The sequence below is a fragment of the Cherax quadricarinatus genome, chromosome 10 (genome assembly GCF_038502225.1).
Source record: "Cherax quadricarinatus isolate ZL_2023a chromosome 10, ASM3850222v1, whole genome shotgun sequence".
In the NCBI taxonomy this organism is placed as follows: Eukaryota; Metazoa; Arthropoda; class Malacostraca; order Decapoda; family Parastacidae; genus Cherax; species Cherax quadricarinatus.
The window spans coordinates 3,279,863-3,302,520 of NC_091301.1; the positions used below are offsets into that span (position 1 = coordinate 3,279,863).

The 22,658-nt window shown below is 44.0% G+C and overlaps 2 protein-coding genes across 3 annotated transcripts in view; one reads left to right on the forward strand and one right to left on the reverse strand.

The window, feature by feature from the left end:
- LOC128687863 (ileal sodium/bile acid cotransporter-like) overlaps window positions 1-20,352 on the reverse strand; it is a 53,182-nt gene extending 32,830 nt beyond the window's left edge. Inside the window, exons 1-4 of one of the 2 annotated variants that reach the window (XM_070083509.1) lie at window positions 20,311-20,352; window positions 7,080-7,497; window positions 1,021-1,176; window positions 157-300 (exon numbers count right to left, since the gene is read on the reverse strand). In XM_070083509.1, coding sequence (XP_069939610.1) covers window positions 157-300; window positions 1,021-1,176; window positions 7,080-7,175 — 396 coding nt within the window. In that variant the 5' untranslated portion in view covers window positions 7,176-7,497; window positions 20,311-20,352. Of the gene's footprint in view, window positions 1-156; window positions 301-1,020; window positions 1,177-7,079; window positions 7,498-19,287; window positions 19,327-20,310 lie in introns of those variants that run through there. The other variant, XM_070083510.1, reaches the window with a different exon arrangement.
- A 677-nt stretch (window positions 20,353-21,029) lies between these two features.
- The window catches only part of LOC128687890 (Rieske domain-containing protein), a 28,497-nt gene continuing 26,868 nt past the window's right edge, over window positions 21,030-22,658 (forward strand). Inside the window, exon 1 of the mRNA XM_070083511.1 lies at window positions 21,030-21,170. Within this exon, the coding sequence (XP_069939612.1) occupies window positions 21,140-21,170 (31 nt within the window). The 5' untranslated portion in view covers window positions 21,030-21,139. The remainder of the gene's footprint in view (window positions 21,171-22,658) is intronic.

The window sequence follows — 22,658 nt, forward strand, 5'->3', positions numbered from 1 at the left end:
GCCTGTGTTCCAGGGAATACAAATCAAGGGACTTCAACCGTTCGCACTTTGTTCCTTCTCGACGAAAAAAAAAAAAACATAGTGTACAAAGGAAGACAGCGTAACTCATCACGTGAAAGTCAGCATAACCACCACGTGAAAGTCAACGTAACTCACCAGGTGCCGGTCATCGTACAGTGAAAGGTGGAGCTTGTTGTAGCCAATGAAGAGAGCGGAGATCGTGATGTTTCCGTAGTATGTGAAGTTATCAGTCGGGGCGCCAGGAAGGACCTCCCCTACTTCCACTACTGCTGCCACCACCTGCCACCAGTGTCAACATCAATCACCCTAGACCCAAATGAAGTATACTGCAGACGGTATTGAAAACTGTGACACACTTTGTAGAACGGGATTTATTGCTTAGGTGGCGTTAAAAATGGGTTGGGAAAGTGTTCTGTTAGTGGGTTGGATTTGTGAAGCGCCTGCCTAGTATGGGCCAATGGGCCTGCTGCAGTGTTCCTCCTTTCTCATGTTCTTATTTAACCGGGATTACGTTTCGCTCTGCTAGAGCATTGATGAAGCTCTACACAGAGCGAAACGTTATCCCAGTGAAAGCTCGTTCTGCAATGCGTGTCTTTTCTTAAATCAGTCATTCTGTTACCACTCTCAAGAGATGAGTTATCCTCGAAAAGATACAAGCTACTTTATTCTTTACAAGCCAGCAAAAGCCTTTTAAACCTGTCGGACTGACTGTTGTTCACACCATGTTCTTAGAGGTGGCATCCTACTATAACAAATACATTTGACAATTCCAGTGTGTTTAGTAATTTTCAGCAGTGTTTACATTCAGCTATTACACACAAACACAGAGACGGAACTTATTTAACTAACAGTGAAGAATGGAGTAAGAACTGTAATAGCACTAAGTTACATGTTTTAACTTTACTGGGTTAAATTTACGTATTTTACTACCTGGTTTACCACTTACGTACTTCTTATCCCACTGACTTCGTATCCCAAATGACCTGGTCTCCCACTGACCTCGTCTTCCACAGTGGCGGTGACGTTGGCAACGGAGGGAAGACTCGAGTACCAAGTGAGGGTATGTTGGGTGCCCTCCATCACCTGCATGAGGGCAGTAGGCTCCACTACCCCCGTCTCTCTCCTCTCATCCTCCTTAGCCTCCGCCTCCTGGTCCTGCAGGATGTTCAATAAAGGTTACTTATTTTGTAGCTTGCTTATATTCCTCTCGTATTTCTTCACCCATGACCTATCCTGTTTACATATAAATATATATTTTTTATTATTATCACACTGGCCGATTCCCACCAAGGCAGGGTGGCCCGAAAAAGAAAAACTTTCACCATCATTCATTCCATCACTGTCTTGCCAGTTTTTAAACTGCAACATTAACACCCCTCCTTCAGAGTGCAGGCACTGTACTTCCCATCTCCAGGACTCAAGTCCGGCCTGCCGGTTTCCCTGAACCCCTTCATAAATGTTACTTTGCTCACACTCCAACAGCACGTCAAGTATTAAAAACCATTTGTCTCCATTCACTCCTATCAAACACGCTCACGCATGCCTGCTGGAAGTCCAAGCCCCTCGCACACAAAACCTCCTTTACCCCCCCCTCCAACCTTTCCTAGGCCGACCCCTACCCCGCCTTCCTTCCACTACAGACTGATACACTCTTGAAGTCACTCTGTTTCGCTCCATTCTCTCTACATGTCCGAACCACCTCAACAACCCTTCCTCAGCCCTCTGGACAACAGTTTTGGTAATCCCGCACCTCCTCCTAACTTCCAAACTACGAATTACATAAGAACATAAGAACATAAGAAAGGAGGAACACTGCAGCAGGTCTGTTGGCCCATACTAGGCAGGTCCTTTACAATTCATCCCACTAACAAACATTTGACCAACCCAATTTTCAATGCTACCCAAGAAATAAGCTCTGATGTGCAAGTCCCACTCAAATCCAACCCCTTCCACTCATGTACTTATCCAACCTAAATTTGAAACTACCCAAAGTCCTAGCCTCAATAACCCAACTAGGTAGACTGTTCCACTCATCAACTACCCTATTTCCAAACCAATACTTTCCTATGTCCTTTCTAAATCTAAACTTATCTAATTTAAATCCATTACTGCGGGTTCTCTCTTGGAGAGATATCCTCAAGACCTTGTTAATATCCCCTTTATTAATACCTATCTTCCACTTATACACTTCGATCAGGTCTCCCCTCATTCTTCGTCTAACAAGTGAATGTAACTTAAGAGTCTTCAATCTTTCTTCATAAGGAAGATTTCTAATGCTATGTATTAATTTAGTCATCCTACGCTGAATGTTTTCTAACGAATTTATGTCCATTCTGTAATATGGAGACCAGAATTGAGCTGCATAATCTAGGTGAGGCCTTACTAATGATGTATAAAGCTGCAGTATGACCTCTGGACTTCTGTTGCTTACACTTCTTGATATAAATCCCAGTAATCTATTTGCCTTATTACGTACGCTTAGGCATTGCTGTCTTGGTTTAAGGTTGCTGCTTACCATAACCCCCAAGTCCTTTTCGCAATCTGTATGGCTAAGTTCTACATTATTTAACTTATAAGTGCTAGGGTTATGGACACTTCCGAGCTTCAGAACCTTGCATTTATCTACATTGAACTGCATCTGCCACTTTTCTGACCAAGAGTAGAGTTTGTCTAAATCCTCCTGAAGTTCCCTAACATCTACGTTTGAATCAATTATCCTACCTATCTTCGTGTCATCGGCGAATTTGCTCATATCACTAGTAATTCCTTCATCAAGATCATTGATATATATTATAAACAACAACGGGCCCAAGACTGATCCCTGTGGAACGCCACTTGTTACTGATCCCCACTCGGATTTAACCCCATTTATGGACACTCTCTGCTTCCTGTCTGTGAGCCATGATTCGATCCACGAGAGCACTCTTTCCCCAATGCCATGAGCTGCTACTTTCTTCAACAGTCTTTGGTGCGGAACTCTATCAAATGCCTTACTAAAATCTAAGTAAATAATATCAAATTCTTTATCGTGGTCAACAGCCTCAAAAGCTTTACTGAAAAAAGTTAATAAATTAGTTAGACAAGACCGGCCTCTTGTGAATCCACGCTGAGTATCATTAATCAAGCTATGCTTATCGAGATGGCTTCTTATAATTTGAGCTATAATTGACTCTAGTAATTTGCCTACAATTGAGGTCAGGCTTATTGGGCGGTAATTTGACGGTAACGACTTGTCCCCTGTTTTAAAAATAGGAATTACATTATATTCTGCATTATATTCACACCACACATTGCCCTCAGACATGACATCTCCACTGCCTCCAGCCTTCTCCTCGCTGCAACATTCATCACCCATGCTTCACACCCATATAAGAGCGTTGGTAAAACTATACTCCCATACATTCCCCTCTTTGCCTCCAAGGACAAAGTTTTTTGTCTCCACAGACTCCTAAGTGCACCACTCACCCTTTTCCTCTCATCAATTCTATGATTCACCTCATCTTTCATAGACCCATCCGCTGACACGTCCACTCCCAAATATCTGAATACATTCACCTCCTCCATACTCTCTCCCTCCAATCTGATATCCAATCTTTCATCACCTAATCTTTTTGTTATCCTCATAACCTTACTCTTTCCTGTATTCACTTTTAATTTTCTTCTTTTGCACACCCTACCAAATTCATCCACCAATCTCTGCAACTTCTCTTCAGAATCTCCCAAGAGCACAGTGTCATCAGCAAAGAGCAACTGTGACAACTCCCACTTTATGTGTGATTCTTTATCTTTTAACTCCACACCTCTTGCCAAGACCCTCGCATTTACTTCTCTTACAACCCCATCTATAAATATATTAAACAACCACGGTGACATCACACATCCTTGTCTAAGGCCTACTTTTACTGGGAAATAATTTCCCTCTTTCCTACATACTCTAACTTGAGCCTCACTATCCTCATAAAAACTCTTCACTGCTTTCAGTAACCTACCTCCTACACCATACACCTACAACATCTGCCACATTGCCCCCCTATCCATCCTGTCATACGCCTTTTCCAAATCCATAAATGCCACAAAGACCTCTTTAGCCTTATCTAAATACTGTTCACTTATATGTTTCACTGTAAACACCTGGTCCACACACCCCCTACCTTTCCTAAAGCCTCCTTGTTCATCTGCTATCCTATTCTCCGTCTTACTCTTAATTCTTTCAATAATAACTCTACCATACATTATACCAGGTATACTCAACAGACTTATCCCCCTATAATTTTTGCACTCTCTTTTGTCCCCTTTGCCTTTATACAAAGGAACTATGCATGCTCTCTGCCAATCCCTAGGTACCTTACCCTCTTCCATACATTTATTAAATAATTGCACCAACCACTCCAAAACTATATCCCCACCTGCTTTTAACATTTCTATCTTTATCCCATCAATCCCGGCTGCCTTACCCCCTTTCATTTTACCTACTGCCTCACGAACTTCCCCCACACTCACAACTGGCTCTTCCTCACTCCTACAAGATGTTATTCCTCCTTGCCCTATACACGAAATCACAGCTTCCCTATCTTCATCAACATTTAACAATTCCTCAAAATATTCCCTCCATCTTCCCAATACCTCTAACTCTCCATTTAATAACTCTCCTCTCCTATTTTTAACTGACAAATCCATTTGTTCTCTATGCTTCCTTAACTTGTTAATCTCACTCCAAAACTTTTTCTTATTTTCAACAAAATTTGTTGATAACATTTCACCCGCTCTCTCATTTGCTCTCTTTTTACATTGCTTCACCACTCTCTTAACCTCTCTCTTTTTCTCCATATACTCTTCCCTCCTTGCATCACTTCTACTTTGTAAAAACTTCTCATATGCTATCTTTTTCTCCCTTACTACTCTCTTTACATCATCATTCCACCAATCGCTCCTCTTCCCTCCCGCACCCACTTTCCTGTAACCACAAACTTCTGCTGAACACTCTAACACTACATTTTTAAACCTACCCCATACCTCTTCGACCCCATTTCCTATGCTCTCATTAGCCCATCTATCCTCCAATAGCTGTTTATATCTTACCCTAACTGCCTCCTCTTTTAGTTTATAAACCTTCACCTCTCTCTTCCCTGATGCTTCTATTCTCCTTGTATCCCATCTACCTTTTACTCTCAGTGTAGCTACAACTAGAAAGTGATCTGATATATCTGTGGCCCCTCTCTAAACATGTACATCCTGAAGTCTACTCAACAGTCTTTTATCTACCAATACATAATCCAACAAACTACTGCTGTCGTTTCGCCCTACATCATATCTTGTATACTTATTTATCCTTTTTTTCTTAAAATATGTATTACCTATAACTAAACCCCTTTCTATACAAAGTTCAATCAAAGGGCTCCCATTATCATTTACACCTGGCACCCCAAACTTACCTACCACACCCTCTCTAAAAGTTTCTCCTACTTTAGCATTCAGATCCCCTACCACAATGACTCTCTCACTTGGTTCAAAGGCTCCTACATTCTCCTCTACATTCCTCTCTTCTCCAGGTGCATACACGCTTATTATGACCCACTTTTCGCATCCAACCTTTACTTTAATCCACATAATTCTTGAATTTACACATTCATATTCTCTTTTCTCCTTCCATAACTGATCCTTCAACATTACTGCTACCCCTTCCTTTGCTCTAACTCTCTCAGATACTCCAGATTTAATCCCATTTATTTCCCCCCACCGAAACTCCCCTACCCCCTTCAGCTTTGTTTCGCTTAGGGCCAGGACATCCAACTTCTTTTCATTCATAACATCAGCAATCATCTGTTTCTTGTCATCCGCACTACATCCACGCACATTCAAGCATCCCAGTTTTATAAAGTTTTTCTTCTCTTTTTTAGTAAATGTCTACAGGAGAAGGTGTTACTAGCCCATTGCTCCCGGCATTTTAGTCGCCTCATACGACACGCATGGCTTACGGAGGAAAGATTCTTTTCCACTTCCCCATGGGCAATAGAAGAAATAAGGAAGAACAAGAGCTATTTAGAAAAAGGGAGAAAAACCTAGATGTATGTTTATAAACATATGTAAACAGGATATGGACAGATGTATGTTTATAAATATATGTAAACAGGATATGGACAGCACAAGTGTGGGAGCTCACATGTGTTCTGTTCACAAGTGTGAGCTCCCACCGTGATGTCTTAACCACTTAACTATCGATGCCTCAAAATGCTAGATAGCCTGCTTACACGCCATGTTTCGTCCTAGCACCCGGCACACCAGACCTTAGTTCAGGCGCGGTTTCCACATACGTATTTCATTCTCTTCTTGTATATCAATGTACTACGCATATACCTCCGCTTCTCCGCGGTGCCCTGACACAGTATCGCTCGTGAGGCCAGAACATACAGAAGAATAAAATAGCTGGAGACCAAGCTTAAGGCTCACTGGTGTGCCCGGGGCTAGGAGAAACATAGCTTGTAACCGGGCTATCTAGCGCTTTGATGCATATGTAGCTAAGTGCCCCTCAAGGAAGGTTCCTTGATGTTGGTGAGGGGCTCTTGATTTAGGAAATTGGATCTGTGCTCCAGTTCCCCGAATTAAGCCTGAATGCCTTCCACATCCCCCCCCAGGCGCTGTATAATCCTCCGGGTTTAGCGCTTCCCCTTGATTATAACAGACACGGCATTCTCTAATTATTACTAGGAATTTAACTATCCAGAGTTCATTAACTTTCTTAGAAAAATGGATGTGTGAAGACTAATCTTACTGGATATTATCATGTCCAGAAGCTGCATCAGGCATTAAAGATTTAGGCCGTTCAGACGAGGCACGCAAAAAAAAAAATACACAATTTTAAAAATAAAAATGGTACTGCACACGTCATTAAGAATTCCAACATTATTTTAATTAATATACACTAATGTTTGTTTTTGTTTCTTCATTTGTTTTACATATGCAACACCACTTTAATGTGGAATACCTTAAACCACTAAATACTTCGGGGATGCCTAATAATCAGAGACACTTTAAATATATCACTCGGGTATTATACTCACAAAGACCTGGGCAGTGAGTGCTGCAGAGACCAGTGCCAGCAGGAGTGGCAGTAGCCGTGGGAAGGAGGCACCATCACAGTGCCCGTACATCTTCATCTCGATATGAGGTAGTAAGCACTGCCCCACCGGGGAGGGAGTTCCTCGATTGCTCACGTCTTGCAAGCCTCACTTATGCTAGCTCAGATCTTGAAAATTTGCTAGGTTGCTGTGTATTATATCTTCCGATAAATATTAACGCTGTATGACTTGTGGGTTTAACGCTTGGTTATGATTATGATATAGTTGCGTCTTGCCAACACATTTATTCCCTCGAACTCCATTGCTGCAGATTATTTGAGGTTATTTTATTCATCCAAATATTTTTACTTGGCTTCTGGGTATATACAGTCTTGGGCAGAATACACATGAGGGACATAACCTGTGTAAACGAGGAATAATATTATTAAATTGATCAAAACTTTCCCACTCGTGGTGGATCCCATTTAGTGGAGGAAAAAGAGGATTTAAACATATGGGAAGGATTAAATAGATCATTGAAAATATTATTCACGCAGGTTTAACAAAAGACAATGAAGAATTGTTAAAGATAACTAATGACATTAAGAAATTGGAAGTGTTAGGACATATCGATTAAACAAGAACTTTCGAAAAAAAGGATCTGGTAACAATATAGAATTGTTTAAACGCTGCTAAGGGGTAACATGAGATCATTCCACCTGCCACTCAAAAAAAAAAAAAAACGAAAGTAAAAGGGAGACAGTGTAACAAACACATTTGTCAACTTTTTATATATCAGCATACACGAGGTATTAAAAAAATAAACTAAGAGCTGAGGGATATTATATATGTATGAGAAGAAACCTGACATCGTCTAACAGAAATTAAACTGGAAAACTGTATTCTAAATACGTAATGTACTTGACGGAGCTTAGTGTGAGGAAAGGAGAGAAGGAATGATGAGAGGGACAATGGCAATATTGATAAGAGAAATAACACAAGCTTCAGAAAATAAAATCCAAAACACAAATAATGTTGAAATTTTAGTGGTAGTAATCTGATGACAAAATTATGGCAGTTCAAGCATTAACCCTTCGTTTAATAAGACTTTGGAGTGAGAAGTATTTGATATACTGAGGGAACTATATTGCTGAAGAGTGATCGGGATAATAAGAAAGTTATTATAATTAGAGAATTCAAATATAAAGAAAGAAACTGTTTAGCCTGTGAGGTTAGAACAGTAAATTAATGACCTACAAAGTGAAGCGAGGTTGACGAGGGGACACAGTCAATACTTGATCTGGTATTTGCCATAACATAAACTATGTAAACCCATTTGGTTAGATCGAACATTCCAGGGAGAAATAACATATTCTGTTACATATGATACACAAACAGGAACGACTAGATTACAATAAAGTCCGTCTTCAGTGAGGTTACTTCACGCTGTAGAGGGGCTCTTGACCCAAGGAATTTTACCTGATCTCCCTGAGATCGAATCTGATTGCTTTCTCATTTCTCCAGGTGCTGTATGATCCTTGCGGGTTTAGCGCTCCCCCGTGAGTGCAATAATAAAAAAAAAACAGCAGTAGGTAAAGCGAGGAAGCAAGTATTTGTAAGAGAGACTTGCTCAAACATCTCGCCCTGGATATCACTGGTAGCCCAGCTAATTTTTCTGAACAGCGCCACTGTAGTAAAAGCATTTACGAGTTTTACATAGGTCTTAGACAGAAAAGGGGGTGTAAAATATTTATTTAACTTTAATGCCTTGCATGGGCCCATAAACCTAGTTTTTTTGTTAGGTCGTAAGAGGGATGGTAAGAATAATGGGGGGGGGCGGGAAGGATTGAGAGAGGATAGTGCAGTGGGGAAAATTGTTGGTAGACAGGAAGAAAAAGGTAAGACGGTGTGAGTAGAAAGGAAGAGAGAGGTAAGAAACGTGGGTACACACTGACAGAGAGAGAGCGAGAGAGAGAGAGAGAGAGAGAGAGAGAGAGAGAGAGAGAGAGAGAGAGAGAGAGAGAGAGAGAGAGAGAGAGAGAGAGAGAGAGAGAGAGAGAGAGAGAGAGAGAGAGAGAGAGAGAGAGAGAGAGAGAGAGAGAGAGAGAGAGAGAGATTAATTACATCGCCTGACTACTCTGAGTAATGATTTTTGTCACAGTGACAAGCCTACTTCCTTTCCTTTCAGTTTCCTCCTGTCTCTTACTCTCAGCTCTGCAACACCTGCTTCCAGGTGTTGCAAAGCTGTGACACTGCAGAACAAGCAATTACTGGGACAACAACGTTTCTGTGTAGAGTGTCAAGTCGTATAAGTTGATAAGAGCTCTACACGGCAAAATGTTGTCCCATTGAAAGCTAGTTCAGCCATGTGATAAAGAGCCGGTGAATGGGTTCTTGATCCAAGGAACTAGATCCACCCTTCCCTAACTCGTATCAAACCTGATTACCACCCCTTTCCCTGATGTTGCATGACCTTCATGGATTTGGCTCTTCCCCATGAATATAATGGAATATAAGAATTTGGAGTAAAAAAAAAAAATGGCCCATTACGTAGAAGGAAAGCCTCATCTATATTAATATTTAAGCAATACAAGCAGAGAAAGCCTAGCATGTCATTACTTTAAGACATCCTAGCAACGAGGAAAACCTAGTTCATGTCATTCCATAAATCAAAGAAGCAGCTGAAGTCGTATTCGTGTCCTTTCTTAAGCCATGTCGAATAAATAAGCAAGAACTCACGGTGAAATTTGTCTGTCAAGCATAATGACACCAGATGTAGGTTCACTGGTAGTGATTTTTTTTTTATTCGCCGGTACTCTCCCGGCCCGGGTCTTTTCCAAGTAGTGGTGACCCGGCCTTGGCTCCCTATCTGGGGAGTGTCTCGAGACGTAAGTCTCCCATGGGAGGAGGTACAAATACCCCCTCATCTTTGGGACCAACTGTCCCTAGGCCTAGTCACATTCCCCGCCCTCACCGGGCTCGTAGGGAGAAGCTAGGCCTCTGGTCTGCATCTGCCCCGCCCCAAAGGGGCACCGGTAGTGATTACGATGAAGGTCACTTGTAAGATTTATGGCTGTTGTTGTTTTTATTATTATTATTATTATTATTATTATTATTATTATTATTATTATTATTATTATTATTATTATTATTATTATTAGCGCGTTTAGAATGAGAGATGATTAGATTTTGACTCATGAAGGGAAATGTAGCATCAATTCCTTGGAACATGAACGTTTCAGATGATACTCAAACATTGTTTACAATGTAGAGAAGAGACATGAGAACGTGATGCACCTGCAGTGATGGGGGTCATAGTGTCTCTCAGTAAGGTCTTTGATGGTATACGTGTGATGGGCACACATGTAAGTATTGTACATGATGTAGGTTTTACCTAGGGTAATCACAGTAAATTCTAACATTGATCTATATCCATCGGAGCCCTTGTTTTAAACCCAGCAGTTTTGTATTTACGAAATTCTGTTAACGGGTTAAAGGCGTTATCCTGTCTCTTGCTTATTCAGAGCCCAGCACTAAAATATTCCATTATCCCTTCAGAGTTCATCCCTATCTAAGGTATACTACCAGTTACGTACCTGCTTATTGCTGCGTTGTCTTTAAGCTGATCTAAGTTGGTCTGTTGACTTTAAGTCAGTCTGCTGTCCTTAAGTTGCGCTGTTGTCTTTATGTTGATCTGTTTTGATCTGTTTTCTTCAATTTCATCTGATATCTTTAAGATGGTCTGTTGTTTAGGCTAATCTATTTTCTTTAAGTTGTTGTTGTCATCTATGTTGCTCGGCTGTCTAGAAGTTTATCTGTTTATTTAAGTTGGCTTGTTGTCCTAAAGCTGACTATTTTTTATTTTTATTTTATTTAAATACACTTCATAACAAGAATATGAAACCCTGTGACCAAGGCCGAAATACATATAAAACATAAAACGTACAATATTTGCCTATCACAACCCTGACATAAGGCATAGACACAAAGGATAAACATTACACTCACGATAAACATCGCATATGAACAACTGAACATTAACTATAATAGGGAAAATAACCTATACCATCAACACAATACAATAAAAATGCATTCTCCTACCTAAACACGCACAATGCACAGCATATTATTTATATGTTATTAGAACCCGCACATACATACGGGGCCAGGAGCTGAGTCTCGACCCCTGCAACCACAATTAGATGAGTACATGTATAGGTACACAAAGAAAAGATACAATGTATGTGGTAATTTATCTTATCTTAGCCTGACACTACACTATGTCATGAAGAAAAGACACCATGCATAACACAAAGCTTACATAATAAGCAACCCACAAACAAATACACCAGCAACTAGTATAGTGGGTGCAGTATGCAACAGTATAGACACTATGCCTCCTACCCCCACTAACCCCCCCCCCATGGAAAGGCAAGCCAACTGCCTCATAATTTGCATAAGAACACACAGTAATTAACCATAGACCTGCATGTTTGCACCGAATGTCTTCAGTACGAAGGTGTACAGCCACTAACACTGACATTACATGTATACCCATTATACACACATCTTACAGAACAAAGCATACTTTTACAAAAAGAAAATGTAATTTGACAAACATAGCGGCAACAAAACCAATCCAAGTACAATATGTCCGTGCTATGTACCAGTGAACGAAACCATGCTGTAATGTGACAAGATGTACTTCGACAAGATTCACCTCACAAGAGGGGCATCTCCTCGCCATACACATATTTACACACACATACACATATGCACACATACATATATATATATATATATATATACATATACATATATTTATATATATATATTTATATATATATATTATATATACATATATTTATATATATATATTTATATATATTCAAGGTAGTAGGTTGGTAGACAGCAACCGCCCAGGGAGGTACTACCGTCCTGCCAAGTGAGTGTAAAACGAAAGCCTGTAATTGTTTTACATGATGGTAGGATTGCTGGTGTCCTTTTTTCTGTCTCATGAACATGCAAGATTTCAGGTACGTCTTGCTACTTCTACTTACACTTAGGTCACACTACACATACATGTACAAGCACATATATACACACCCCTCTGGGTTTTCTTCTATTTTCTTTCTAGTTCTTATTCTTGTTTATTTCCTCTTATCTCCATGGGGAAGTGGAACAGAATTCTTCCTCCGTAAGCCATGCGTGTTGTAAGAGGCAACTAAAATGCCGGGAGCAAGGGGCTAGTAACCTCTTCTCCTGTATATATTACTAAATGTAAAAGGAGAAACTTTCGTTTTTCCTTTTGGGCCACCCCGCCTCGGTGGGATACGGCCGGTGTGTTGAAAGAAAGATATATATATATATATACATACATATGCACTCACACATTCGCATACATATACACACATACACATATATACAATTGTATATATCACATTGCCTATGAGAAAAGCATCTCACACGCATACAAGTTTTCCCTATTTTATTAAACATCTCACACAGTTTACATGAGTCCTTACACATGGTTACCTAATTCACGAATATACAGTAAAGAACATAATCTCTCATACCCCGTCCCAAGAATAAACAATAATCACATTAAATACACACACTTCAAACTGTAGTGCTGTATAGTCCTTGTGGCTTAGCGCTTCTTTTTGATTATAATAATTCAAACTGTAGCAGGACCCATATCCCATCCCCAATACCCTAACAGCCTACACACCATGATACACCATGTCTCTGTGTTTCACATATAATAGGTTTGTCCATACACACACACACACACACACACACACACACACACACACACACACCAACCCCCCCCCCTTCCCAGGAGAGACCAGCCCACAGCATCCCCTGACCCTCCTCCCTCCATCCCTTACATGCCCAATAGAACCCCCATCATCAAACTACGATAGCTTACAGGGAAATCCCACTCCCACCATGTCCCATAAAGAGCCCGATTTCGACACAGCCTACGATAAAAGGTCCCCGCCAACACCTTTCTACGCACCCCTCCCACTCCGCCTGACCCCTCATCGCTCACGACACAAGCACAAAATCCACGATAGCTCGCTGCACAGGGACACCCACCCTTCCCACATCCAAACTCAATACCCACAAAACCGAAATCCCACCCCTTCACCCATCTAACTACCCTCCCCATCCATTCCCGTACGTCTCCCAACCGTTCACAGAAATATACTACATGAAAGGCCGTATCCTCTCCCCCACAAACTCCACACACACCTTCCCGTATCCTATGATACTCAGGATGCCGTGGAGGAACTGGAACATAACCTCCTGCTACCGTGGCAGTATGCAGAGCCTACACAACCTACCCCAAATATCCCCCCATGCATACATTGGATACACTCCTTCCACTATCGCCACCTTCCTCTCCCCCACCACTTTCTCTATAACCCCCACCCACATGTGTTCTGCATCCCTAGCATACAAAAGCACCTGTAACATGTCCTCAAAGGTGCAAGTCCTTCCCTCCCCACCACCTCCTGACATCCTCATACAAAAGGTGCAGCCCACCACCTGTACACCCCCACTCGGAGGAACCCCCTCTTTACATATACACTCATGATCCTACCCTTCAAATTAATTAACCCCAGCCCGCCTCTGTGCACTGGGAGAGTAACAACCCCCTCCATAACCAATCACACCCCGACCCCCAAATAAACCAAAAGACTCTCTTCAACAATGCCCCAATATCTGACTGCAACAACGGATACATTGTAGCCACATGCCAAATTTTACTATACAGTGAAACGTTTACTACAATAACCCACTGATGAAGTGTTAAATGACCCGGCCGCAACCCGTCCAACCTTCTAATCACCCTTGCCATGACACTCCCTGAATTAACCATCCTGGCTTGCTGCACTTCCTGCATATGCTCAATCCCATAAATCTTGATCCGATCACAACACACCACCTCTCACAACCTTCCCCTCCCACCCTCCCCTCCCAATCCTCCAACCCTATAAACTTAGACTTCTCCACATTCACCCTCATGCTAGCAGCCTCTCCAAACAGGTCCACAATCCCCCCACCCCTCCTAAACCTTCCCCCTCAGGCACGAGAATCGTTGTGTTATCTACATAACCGACAATCCCTGGCACTCCTCCCCCTACCCACCCCTGCACCTCCCCCTCACACACACCTCCACTGCCCTATAAAATGGGTCCTGCAAACATGCAAAAAGTAATTGGAACAAAGGGCATCCCTGCTGCAGACCTCTTCCCATCAGGATCCGATCCCCACCCTCCCATTCACCTTCACCCAGACACCCACCCCATGGTACAATGTCTGCACCCACCTCACAATCTCATCCCCAAATCCTTGCCTCCTCATTATCCACCATAATGCCTCCCTCTCAACACTATCATATGCTGCCCTCCAATCCAAGGCCAACACCCACCTCCCCCCACTCCTTGCACACTCTCCACAAACCCCCGAATCACCCCATGCCCCTCGTACATAGTCCTCCCCGGCATTCCATACTGTCCCACTGCAACTACCCTATCGATCACACACTTCAACCTGTTCCCTAATATTTTAGCGAATTACTTGTAATCCGCACACAGCAAAGAAATAACCCTATAGTCCCTCACCGTGCATGGACTGGCCACTTTCGGGACCAAGACTGCCACCTCCGTTGCCTGCAAAACTCCCAACTCACCCCTCTCCTTCATCTCATTCAACAGCTTCACCAAAAACCCCTTGAGTACTCCCCAATTCTGTAAATAGAACTCAGGCAGACCGTCGACCCCCGGGGCTTTGCCCCTACTCATACTTGATAATGCCTGCCACACCTCCCCTTCTTCAGTGTCCCCTCCCAGTGCCATATGATTCCCCTTACCCAGAACATTAGCCACCTGCCCTCCCAACCGCCCAATTGCCCCCTTATTCACACTGACACTCCTCAAATAAGTTCCGAACCATTCATCCACATAACGACCCATCCCTTCTGTCATACGAAGCACCTGCCCCTCACCATACCCTCCGACCTCCGCATGCATTAACAAACATTCCATCTCTGTGGCCACCTGACACTGCTGCTGCCCCCGCAGAACACATACCATTGGCCTGTCACCCCCACAACACTTCCTCTAACCCACCCTTCACCCACACTGCATCAACCCTCTCATTCTGCAATTCCCTGATGCATTGCTTCAGCCCCTCTATTTCCTCCTCAGGATAGCCTCCACCCCCAACCCCTCCACTATAACAATCCCTCAACCTCCCCTCTAAATACCGAATAAGCTCAAAAGTCATTTGAGTTTCCCCCTTGCTGTTGCACATAATACTCCTGAATCCTCCCCTTTGCCACTCCATTCCACCATGCCAACAAATCCCCAACAGCCTCAGCCCCTGACCACAACTCCTTCCACATTCCCGCAAACCCCTCCCTTCCCTCTCCATCTGCAAGGAGCCTAATGTTCAATTTCCAAAAACTCCAATGCCTCCTTGGCAACCCATCCCACCCCAATTCCACGAAAATCGCCTGATGATCTGAATATGCTACCTCCACCACACACATCCTCTCTACCCTTGCAGTCCGCATTACTTACAGTTGGTCCAATCGAGCGGCACACCCTCCCCACACAAACATGTACTCCACCTTCCATGCTTCACCCTTAGCCACATCCCACAACCCCACCCCCCGCAAAAGATCCCCTAGCACAACAGAGCAAAACCCCGCCCCTCGAGGCCCCACATCTTTCCTGTGCACCACACAATTCCAGTCACCCCCCACAACTGCCACGGGGGGAAGCGACTGGAGGTGATACACCAATGCATCCCTCACAAAAGCATTCTTGACATGCCCATCCCCCTCTGCTGGCCCATAGACGCACACTAGTGCCACCCTCTCCCCCATCCACAGCCCATCCACTCGCACAACTCGCCCTTCCCCACCTCACTACGGTATACAACAAACGGGCTGGTCTCTCACAGAAGGATGGTGACCCCTCCTTTCAGTAGAGTTGAATTCGCTACAAACACCTGGAAACCATCCAATACCAACTCACACCCAGCTTTGTAATTGTGCTCTTGCACAAAAGCCACATCCACCCCAAACCTACAGAGAAAATCCAAGAACCACATACACCTCACTCTATTCTGCAACCCATTTACAGTCACTGAGACACACTTCAAGCTGGCCATACTTTGTGCCCCTTCGGCACTGACCCGCCACTAGACGCCTGGCAGCGTCTGCCACCACGCTCACTACCAGAAACCTGAGGACCTCCTGTGGCCGCCACCAGGCCCCTTGGCCCCCTTAGGGCCACCCCATGCCACATCTGCCCACACCTTCCTGCCAGGCCTCTGCGCCGGGGTGAGGACATCAGCAGAGTCCAACAGTGCCTCCGCCCATTTGCGTGACCCGCTCTCCACCTCTATAGCCACCTCCAGAGGGCCTTCGTTATGAACCACCACCTCCATGGTGAATACATCCACCCCAGTGGCCTGCCCCTCAACCAGCTCCACCACATCCTGTGACCTCATACAAGACACATTCCCGAGGGTCTCTCCAAGCCCCTCCTTGTCCGCCACACCAGGCGTTCCCAACAAACCCTGCAGCACTCTCTCCTCCATGGGTGTTCTGCCCTCCACACCCGGCATAGCCGGCAAACAGGAAGATTCCCCAGGTAGTCACACAAGACCCCTCAAGCAGCTCCTCCTGCTCCACTTCTTTGCTCCGCAATGATGTCTTTGGATGTGCACCTGATTCAGGCACTACTGTCACCTCCTGAATGGGCTCTGCCATGGGATGATGCCCCATGTCCTGCTTCCACTGTTGGCGACCACATTGCACTGCAATGTGGTCGTACGCTCTAAAGGAAGAGTGCGGCACTGCCCCGCATAAGAAACCATCACTTGCATACGAAAGTCACTCATCACTATGTATGATGGTATGGGGTGCTTCAAAGTCATCTTCAGCGAGAAGGTACCTTCAAGGAGGCCGGTGTATGTGCCCTCCGTCCACTTCCCAATGGTCGCCACATGCACAGTTCCACATCTGCTGAAAACATCTCGCAAATCAGTCTCATTGGCCTCAAAAGGCATGTTATGCACCTTAACCCACGTGAAGTAACGAGACACATCAATGAGCCTCACTGTGACAGCTGGGTTAACACCCACACAACCATCTTGAAATTTGTCCACCAGCCGCTCGTAGGCACTTGCTGATCGGAGCTTAACAAAGACCCGATAGGCCCCATTAAGTGCTACTCCATAAAGTTCTTCATCAGCCACTCCATAGATATCCCTGATGATGGCCGGCAGGATAACAGAAGCTGTTTGGGCCGTCACAGCCCCACGCACCAGCTCTATAAAGACATTGTTAACCCTCCTCCTTCCTTGCTGCACCATGTTGAAACAATCACAGCTTGCTCCAACGGCCAGCAGAGGGCAGTCAAAGCGACGTCCGCTCACCACAGAGGTCGAATGACAAATGTAAAACTGACTGTTGTCTTGAAGTTAATCTGTTGTCTGAAAAAAGGAGGTGTGGAAGCCTGGCTGCGAGAACAGAACTATGCTGACGGAGGTACGAGCCTTCACGACTCTTCAGATCAAATCAAATCAACATTTTATTTCTCCACTAAATTTACATTGTGTGTTTACATTTCATAATTTGAGTGGTACAAAGAAAGCCACTATCATGCCAAGGCATTTCGGGTATAGAATGTCCCACAGGGGTTCAGCAAGCCTTAAAATTGTCAAAATTTGAAGAGGAAAACCCAGGTGGAAGTTAAAACAAAAAAAAAGTGGTACATACACAAACAGATATGCACCTCTGGGTTTAGAACAGGTCGCTCCTGTCTGTCTCAACTATTGGACCACTACGACAAGGTCCTAAATGCACTAGAAGACAAAAAGAATGCAGATGTAATATATACAGACTTTGCAAAAGCCTTCGACAAGTGTGACCATGGCGTAATAGCGCACAAAATGCGTGCTAAAGGAATAACAGGAAAAGTCGGTCGATGGATCTATAATTTCCTCACTAACAGAACACAGAGAGTAGTCGTCAACAGAGTAAAGTCCGAGGCAGCTACGGTGAAAAGCTCTGTTCCACAAGGCACAGTACTCGCTCCCATCTTGTTCCTCATCCTTATATCCGACATAGACAAGGATGTCAGCCACAGCACCGTGTCTTCCTTTGCAGATGACACCCGAATCTGCATGACAGTGTCTTCCATTGCAGACACTGCAAAGCTCCAGGCAGACATCAACCAAATCTTTCAGTGGGCTGCAGAAAACAATATGAAGTTCAACGATGAGAAATTTCAATTACTCAGATATGGTAAACATGAGGAAATTAAATCTTCATCAGAGTACAAAACAAATTCTGGCCACAAAATAGAGCGAAACACCAACGTCAAAGACCTGGGAGTGATCATGTCGGAGGATCTCACCTTCAAGGACCATAACATTGTATCAATCGCATCTGCTAGAAAAATGACAGGATGGATAATGAGAACCTTCAAAACTAGGGAGGCCAAGCCCATGATGACACTCTTCAGGTCACTTGTTCTATCTAGGCTGGAATATTGCTGCACACTAACAGCACCTTTCAAGGCAGGTGAAATTGCCGACCTAGAAAATGTACAGAGAACTTTCACGGCGCGGATAACGGAGATAAAACACCTCAATTATTGGGAGCGCTTGAGGTTCCTAAACCTGTATTCCCTGGAACGCAGGAGGGAGAGATACATGATTATATACACCTGGAAAATCCTAGAGGGACTAGTACCGAACTTGCACACGAAAATCACCCACTACGAAAGCAAAAGACTTGGCAGACGATGCACCATCCCCCCAATGAAAAGCAGGGGTGTCACTAGCACGTTAAGAGACCATACAATAAGTGTCAGGGGCCCGAGACTGTTCAACTGCCTCCCAGCACACATAAGGGGGATTACCAACAGACCCCTGGCAGTCTTCAAGCTGGCACTGGACAAGCACCTAAAGTCAGTTCCGGATCAGCCGGGCTGTGGCTCGTATGTTGGTTTGCGTGCAGCCAGCAGCAACAGCCTGGTTGATCAGGCTCTGATCCACCAGGAGGCCTGGTCTCAGACCGGGCCGCGGGGGCGTTGACCCCCGGAACTCTCTCCAGGTAAACTCCAGGTATATATACAGTGAGCGATATACACCCTGTCCATATACATCCACTTGCGATCACCTCTCGTGTCTGCAGTTACCGCTGGTCACCACAGTAGTTGAAAGCTGACTGAATGTTCAAGGCAAGAGAAAGTCCGCATACTTCTACAAATGTTAAGAGTTTTTTGCCGCCTCTAGAGAGGTATCTTGATGTTGGTGAGGGACCCTTGATTCAAGGAATTAAACCTTTTCCTCCTTCCCGGTGTCCCGTAGCTCGATCGCTAGCGCACTCAGCTCATACACTGAGGTCCAGAGTTCGAATCCCCGGTACAGCTGGAAAATATTAGGACGTTGTTTCCATAAGACACCTGCTGTCCCTGTTCATCTATCAGTATAAAATGGGTACCTGGGTGTTATTCGACTGGTGTGGGTCGCGTCCTGGGACAAAACTGGCCTAATTTGCCCGAAATGCTCTGCATAAAGCGACTTTCTATATAGTAGTATGTCACTGATGTCAGCTATGGTCTATATACCTTGTACATGTACTTGTAGAAATAAAGATATTATTATTCCTTAGGCTGAACTTGATTGTCGTCCGTTCCTCCCCAGGCGTTGTAAACGTCGTACTGCTGTTACTAAGAAAACGTTTCGCTCTGTGAAGTACTTTGTCCAGCTATAATAAGGTTCTACACAGAACTATACGTTGTCCCAAAAAATTGTTCCTAGTGCTTTTTTTTCACTTTTTTTTGTCTATGTTTGCGTCGCACTGCCTTGTGCTGTTTTGCCTAACAAATTACCACAGAATTAGTGAACACTAGCCTAAACTATAATGAGATACTCTATACAAACATGTAAAGTTATTTGTTGGTTTAAAAAATGAAACATTTACTCTTGTTTCTGTTGTGGATCATTTCTTGTTGCAGTTTTCAGTTCCCACACTAGTAAATACTGTTTGCGCCTGCCTCACTTGTCGTATATATTATATATATATATATATATATATATATATATATATATATATATATATATATATATATATATATATATATATATATATATACGACATCATAGGCACTGTCAGGGTAGTAAGAGGGAAATGTCTCACCTATGTGCAGGTGAGCGGTGTATCGGCAGTGCAGGATGGGAGTTGACTGAGAGCAAACAGGTGGGGACCGTAAGAGAGGAGACCTTGTATGTGGGGATTACCAGAGGGACCCAGGAGGTGGAGGACCCGCCAGAGGGACCCAAGAGGTGGAAGCCCCGCCAAAAGGACCCAGGAGGTGGAGGCCCCACCAGAGGGTCCCAAGAGGTGGAGGCCCCACCAGACGGACCCAGGGAGTGGTGGTCCCGTCAGAGGGACCTAGGAGGTAGAGCCCCCGCCAAAGGGACCCAGGTGGTGGCCCCGCCAGAGGGGCTCAAGAGAGGGAAGCCCCGCCAGAGGGACCCAGAAGGTAGAGGTACCGCTAGAGGGACCAGGAGGTGGTGGCCCCCGCCGGAGGGGCCCTGGAGGTGAAGGGCCCCGGCAGTACCCTCCCCTCCTCCTTCCATGTCATTGTTGATCTTCATCATTGTCAGTCATAGCTCATCCTCCACCACTGTCACTCCCCTTCCACTGCCATTGCTCACTTCCACCACTGTCAGTCATGGCTCATCCTCCACCAGTGTCAGTCATGACTCATCCTCCGCCACTGTCAGTCATGGCTCATCCTCCACCAGTGTCAGTCATGACTCATCCTCCGCCACTGTCAGTCATGGCTCATCCTCCATCACTACCACACACCTGCCTTCCTCCGCAAAGTTGGCAGCTTGTTGTAGTGACATTTATAGTGACCTCATAGAAATCACAGAAAAAAATGAAAGATCAGCTGAAAGAGAAGTGACATTGCTTGTAAAGAACAACTGAAGTTTCGAGGAAATGAGAAGGATGAGCAGCAATGAAGACAATAACCACACTGGGAACCCAAGGTAGTAACCTATAATCCTCCAGTTAATAGCACCAGACCAAGACGAAGTACTCGGACAAGTACAGGTACGTAGAAGGCAACAGGGTCATGGCAAATACTATAGAAGAAGCGGCAACTTGAGCCCTCGAGGCAAAATGCAAAACTGCTGATCATGGAAGACTTCACGGGTAAATTGACTGTGAGAAATGGAACCTACATGAGAAACCTTCTAGTGGATAGCCAGATTGATGGAGGAGAAGCTGGAAAACTACAAGAGAGAGAGAGAGAGAGAGAGAGAGAGAGAGAGAGAGAGAGAGAGAGAGAGAGAGAGAGAGAGAGAGAGAGAGAGAGAGAGAGAGAGAGAGAGAGAGAGAGAGAGACAGACAGACAGACAGACAGACAGACAGACAGACAGACAGAGAGACAGAGGGAGCAGGTAATGAGCCAGGAAGGCTAGACCTGGTCTTCACATTCGAGACATTAAATAGCTGAGAGACAGAATATGAATTCCCACCAGGAAAGATTGATCACGCTGTCCTATTCTTGGGCTGCCTTGTTTAAATGAACCAGGCAGTGGCGCAGCCACGAGGGAAGTGGGGTTAAAGTTTCACTAGAGGAAAATACTTCTTTTTTTTCAATTAATAGTTAATTTCCACTGTATCATATTCACCAGTGATCATGTTTATTTTTAAGACGATTCCTTTGATTTATTCAACATCTTATTATTTTAAGTACCTCTTAACCCTGAGAATGAAATTCTGGCTACACGAGATAGAAAATATTTAGAAATTAGACAAGAGAGATCAACAGAGAAATGAGCAGTAGAGACAGAAAAGAATGCAAGGGTTAGAAGAGAAACAAAGTGACAATATGGGAATGATATAATAGCAAAAACGATATTAGAACCATAAATTCTGAATAGTCGTATCGCACAGATGATGATCCGTAAAGCACAAAGCGATACGAATTATTAACCAAGAAGAAAAGATACGTAATGACAGGATTGATAGAATGTCTGTAAGGAACTGAACAAGTGTGTCAGTGAGGTACTCACTGAGGGAAGGGGGTTACCAGTCAGCAGGTGAAAACAGAGGCCAGCTAAAGCTGAGCAATTTGAGATGAAGTGAAAATGTTGTTTAGGAAACAGAGAGAGCAGAATCATTGTGTGAACAACTAGCAAAAACCTACAAGTTGTCGGAGACACAGGACAAAAGCTGGAGAATTTCAAAAAGTTGTTTCAGTATTTCGGATTATTAGGTTAGGTTAGGTAAGGTTCGTCAGGAAACAGGAGAAATGTTTCCTGACGCGGGTCTTAGTCAGATGATGACCCGCCTTTGGAGCTTTTGGTCATGTGACCGAGGTCTTCCGCTGGCTTACCGGTCCACCCCTTTAAAAATTATGGTCATTTATAACCATTTTTACTTCGGATTATTATTACACATGTGTTAAAAGACAAGTGCTAAATCTCATAATACAGCTCCGAAGAATAGACAGACAGCAGTGCACTACA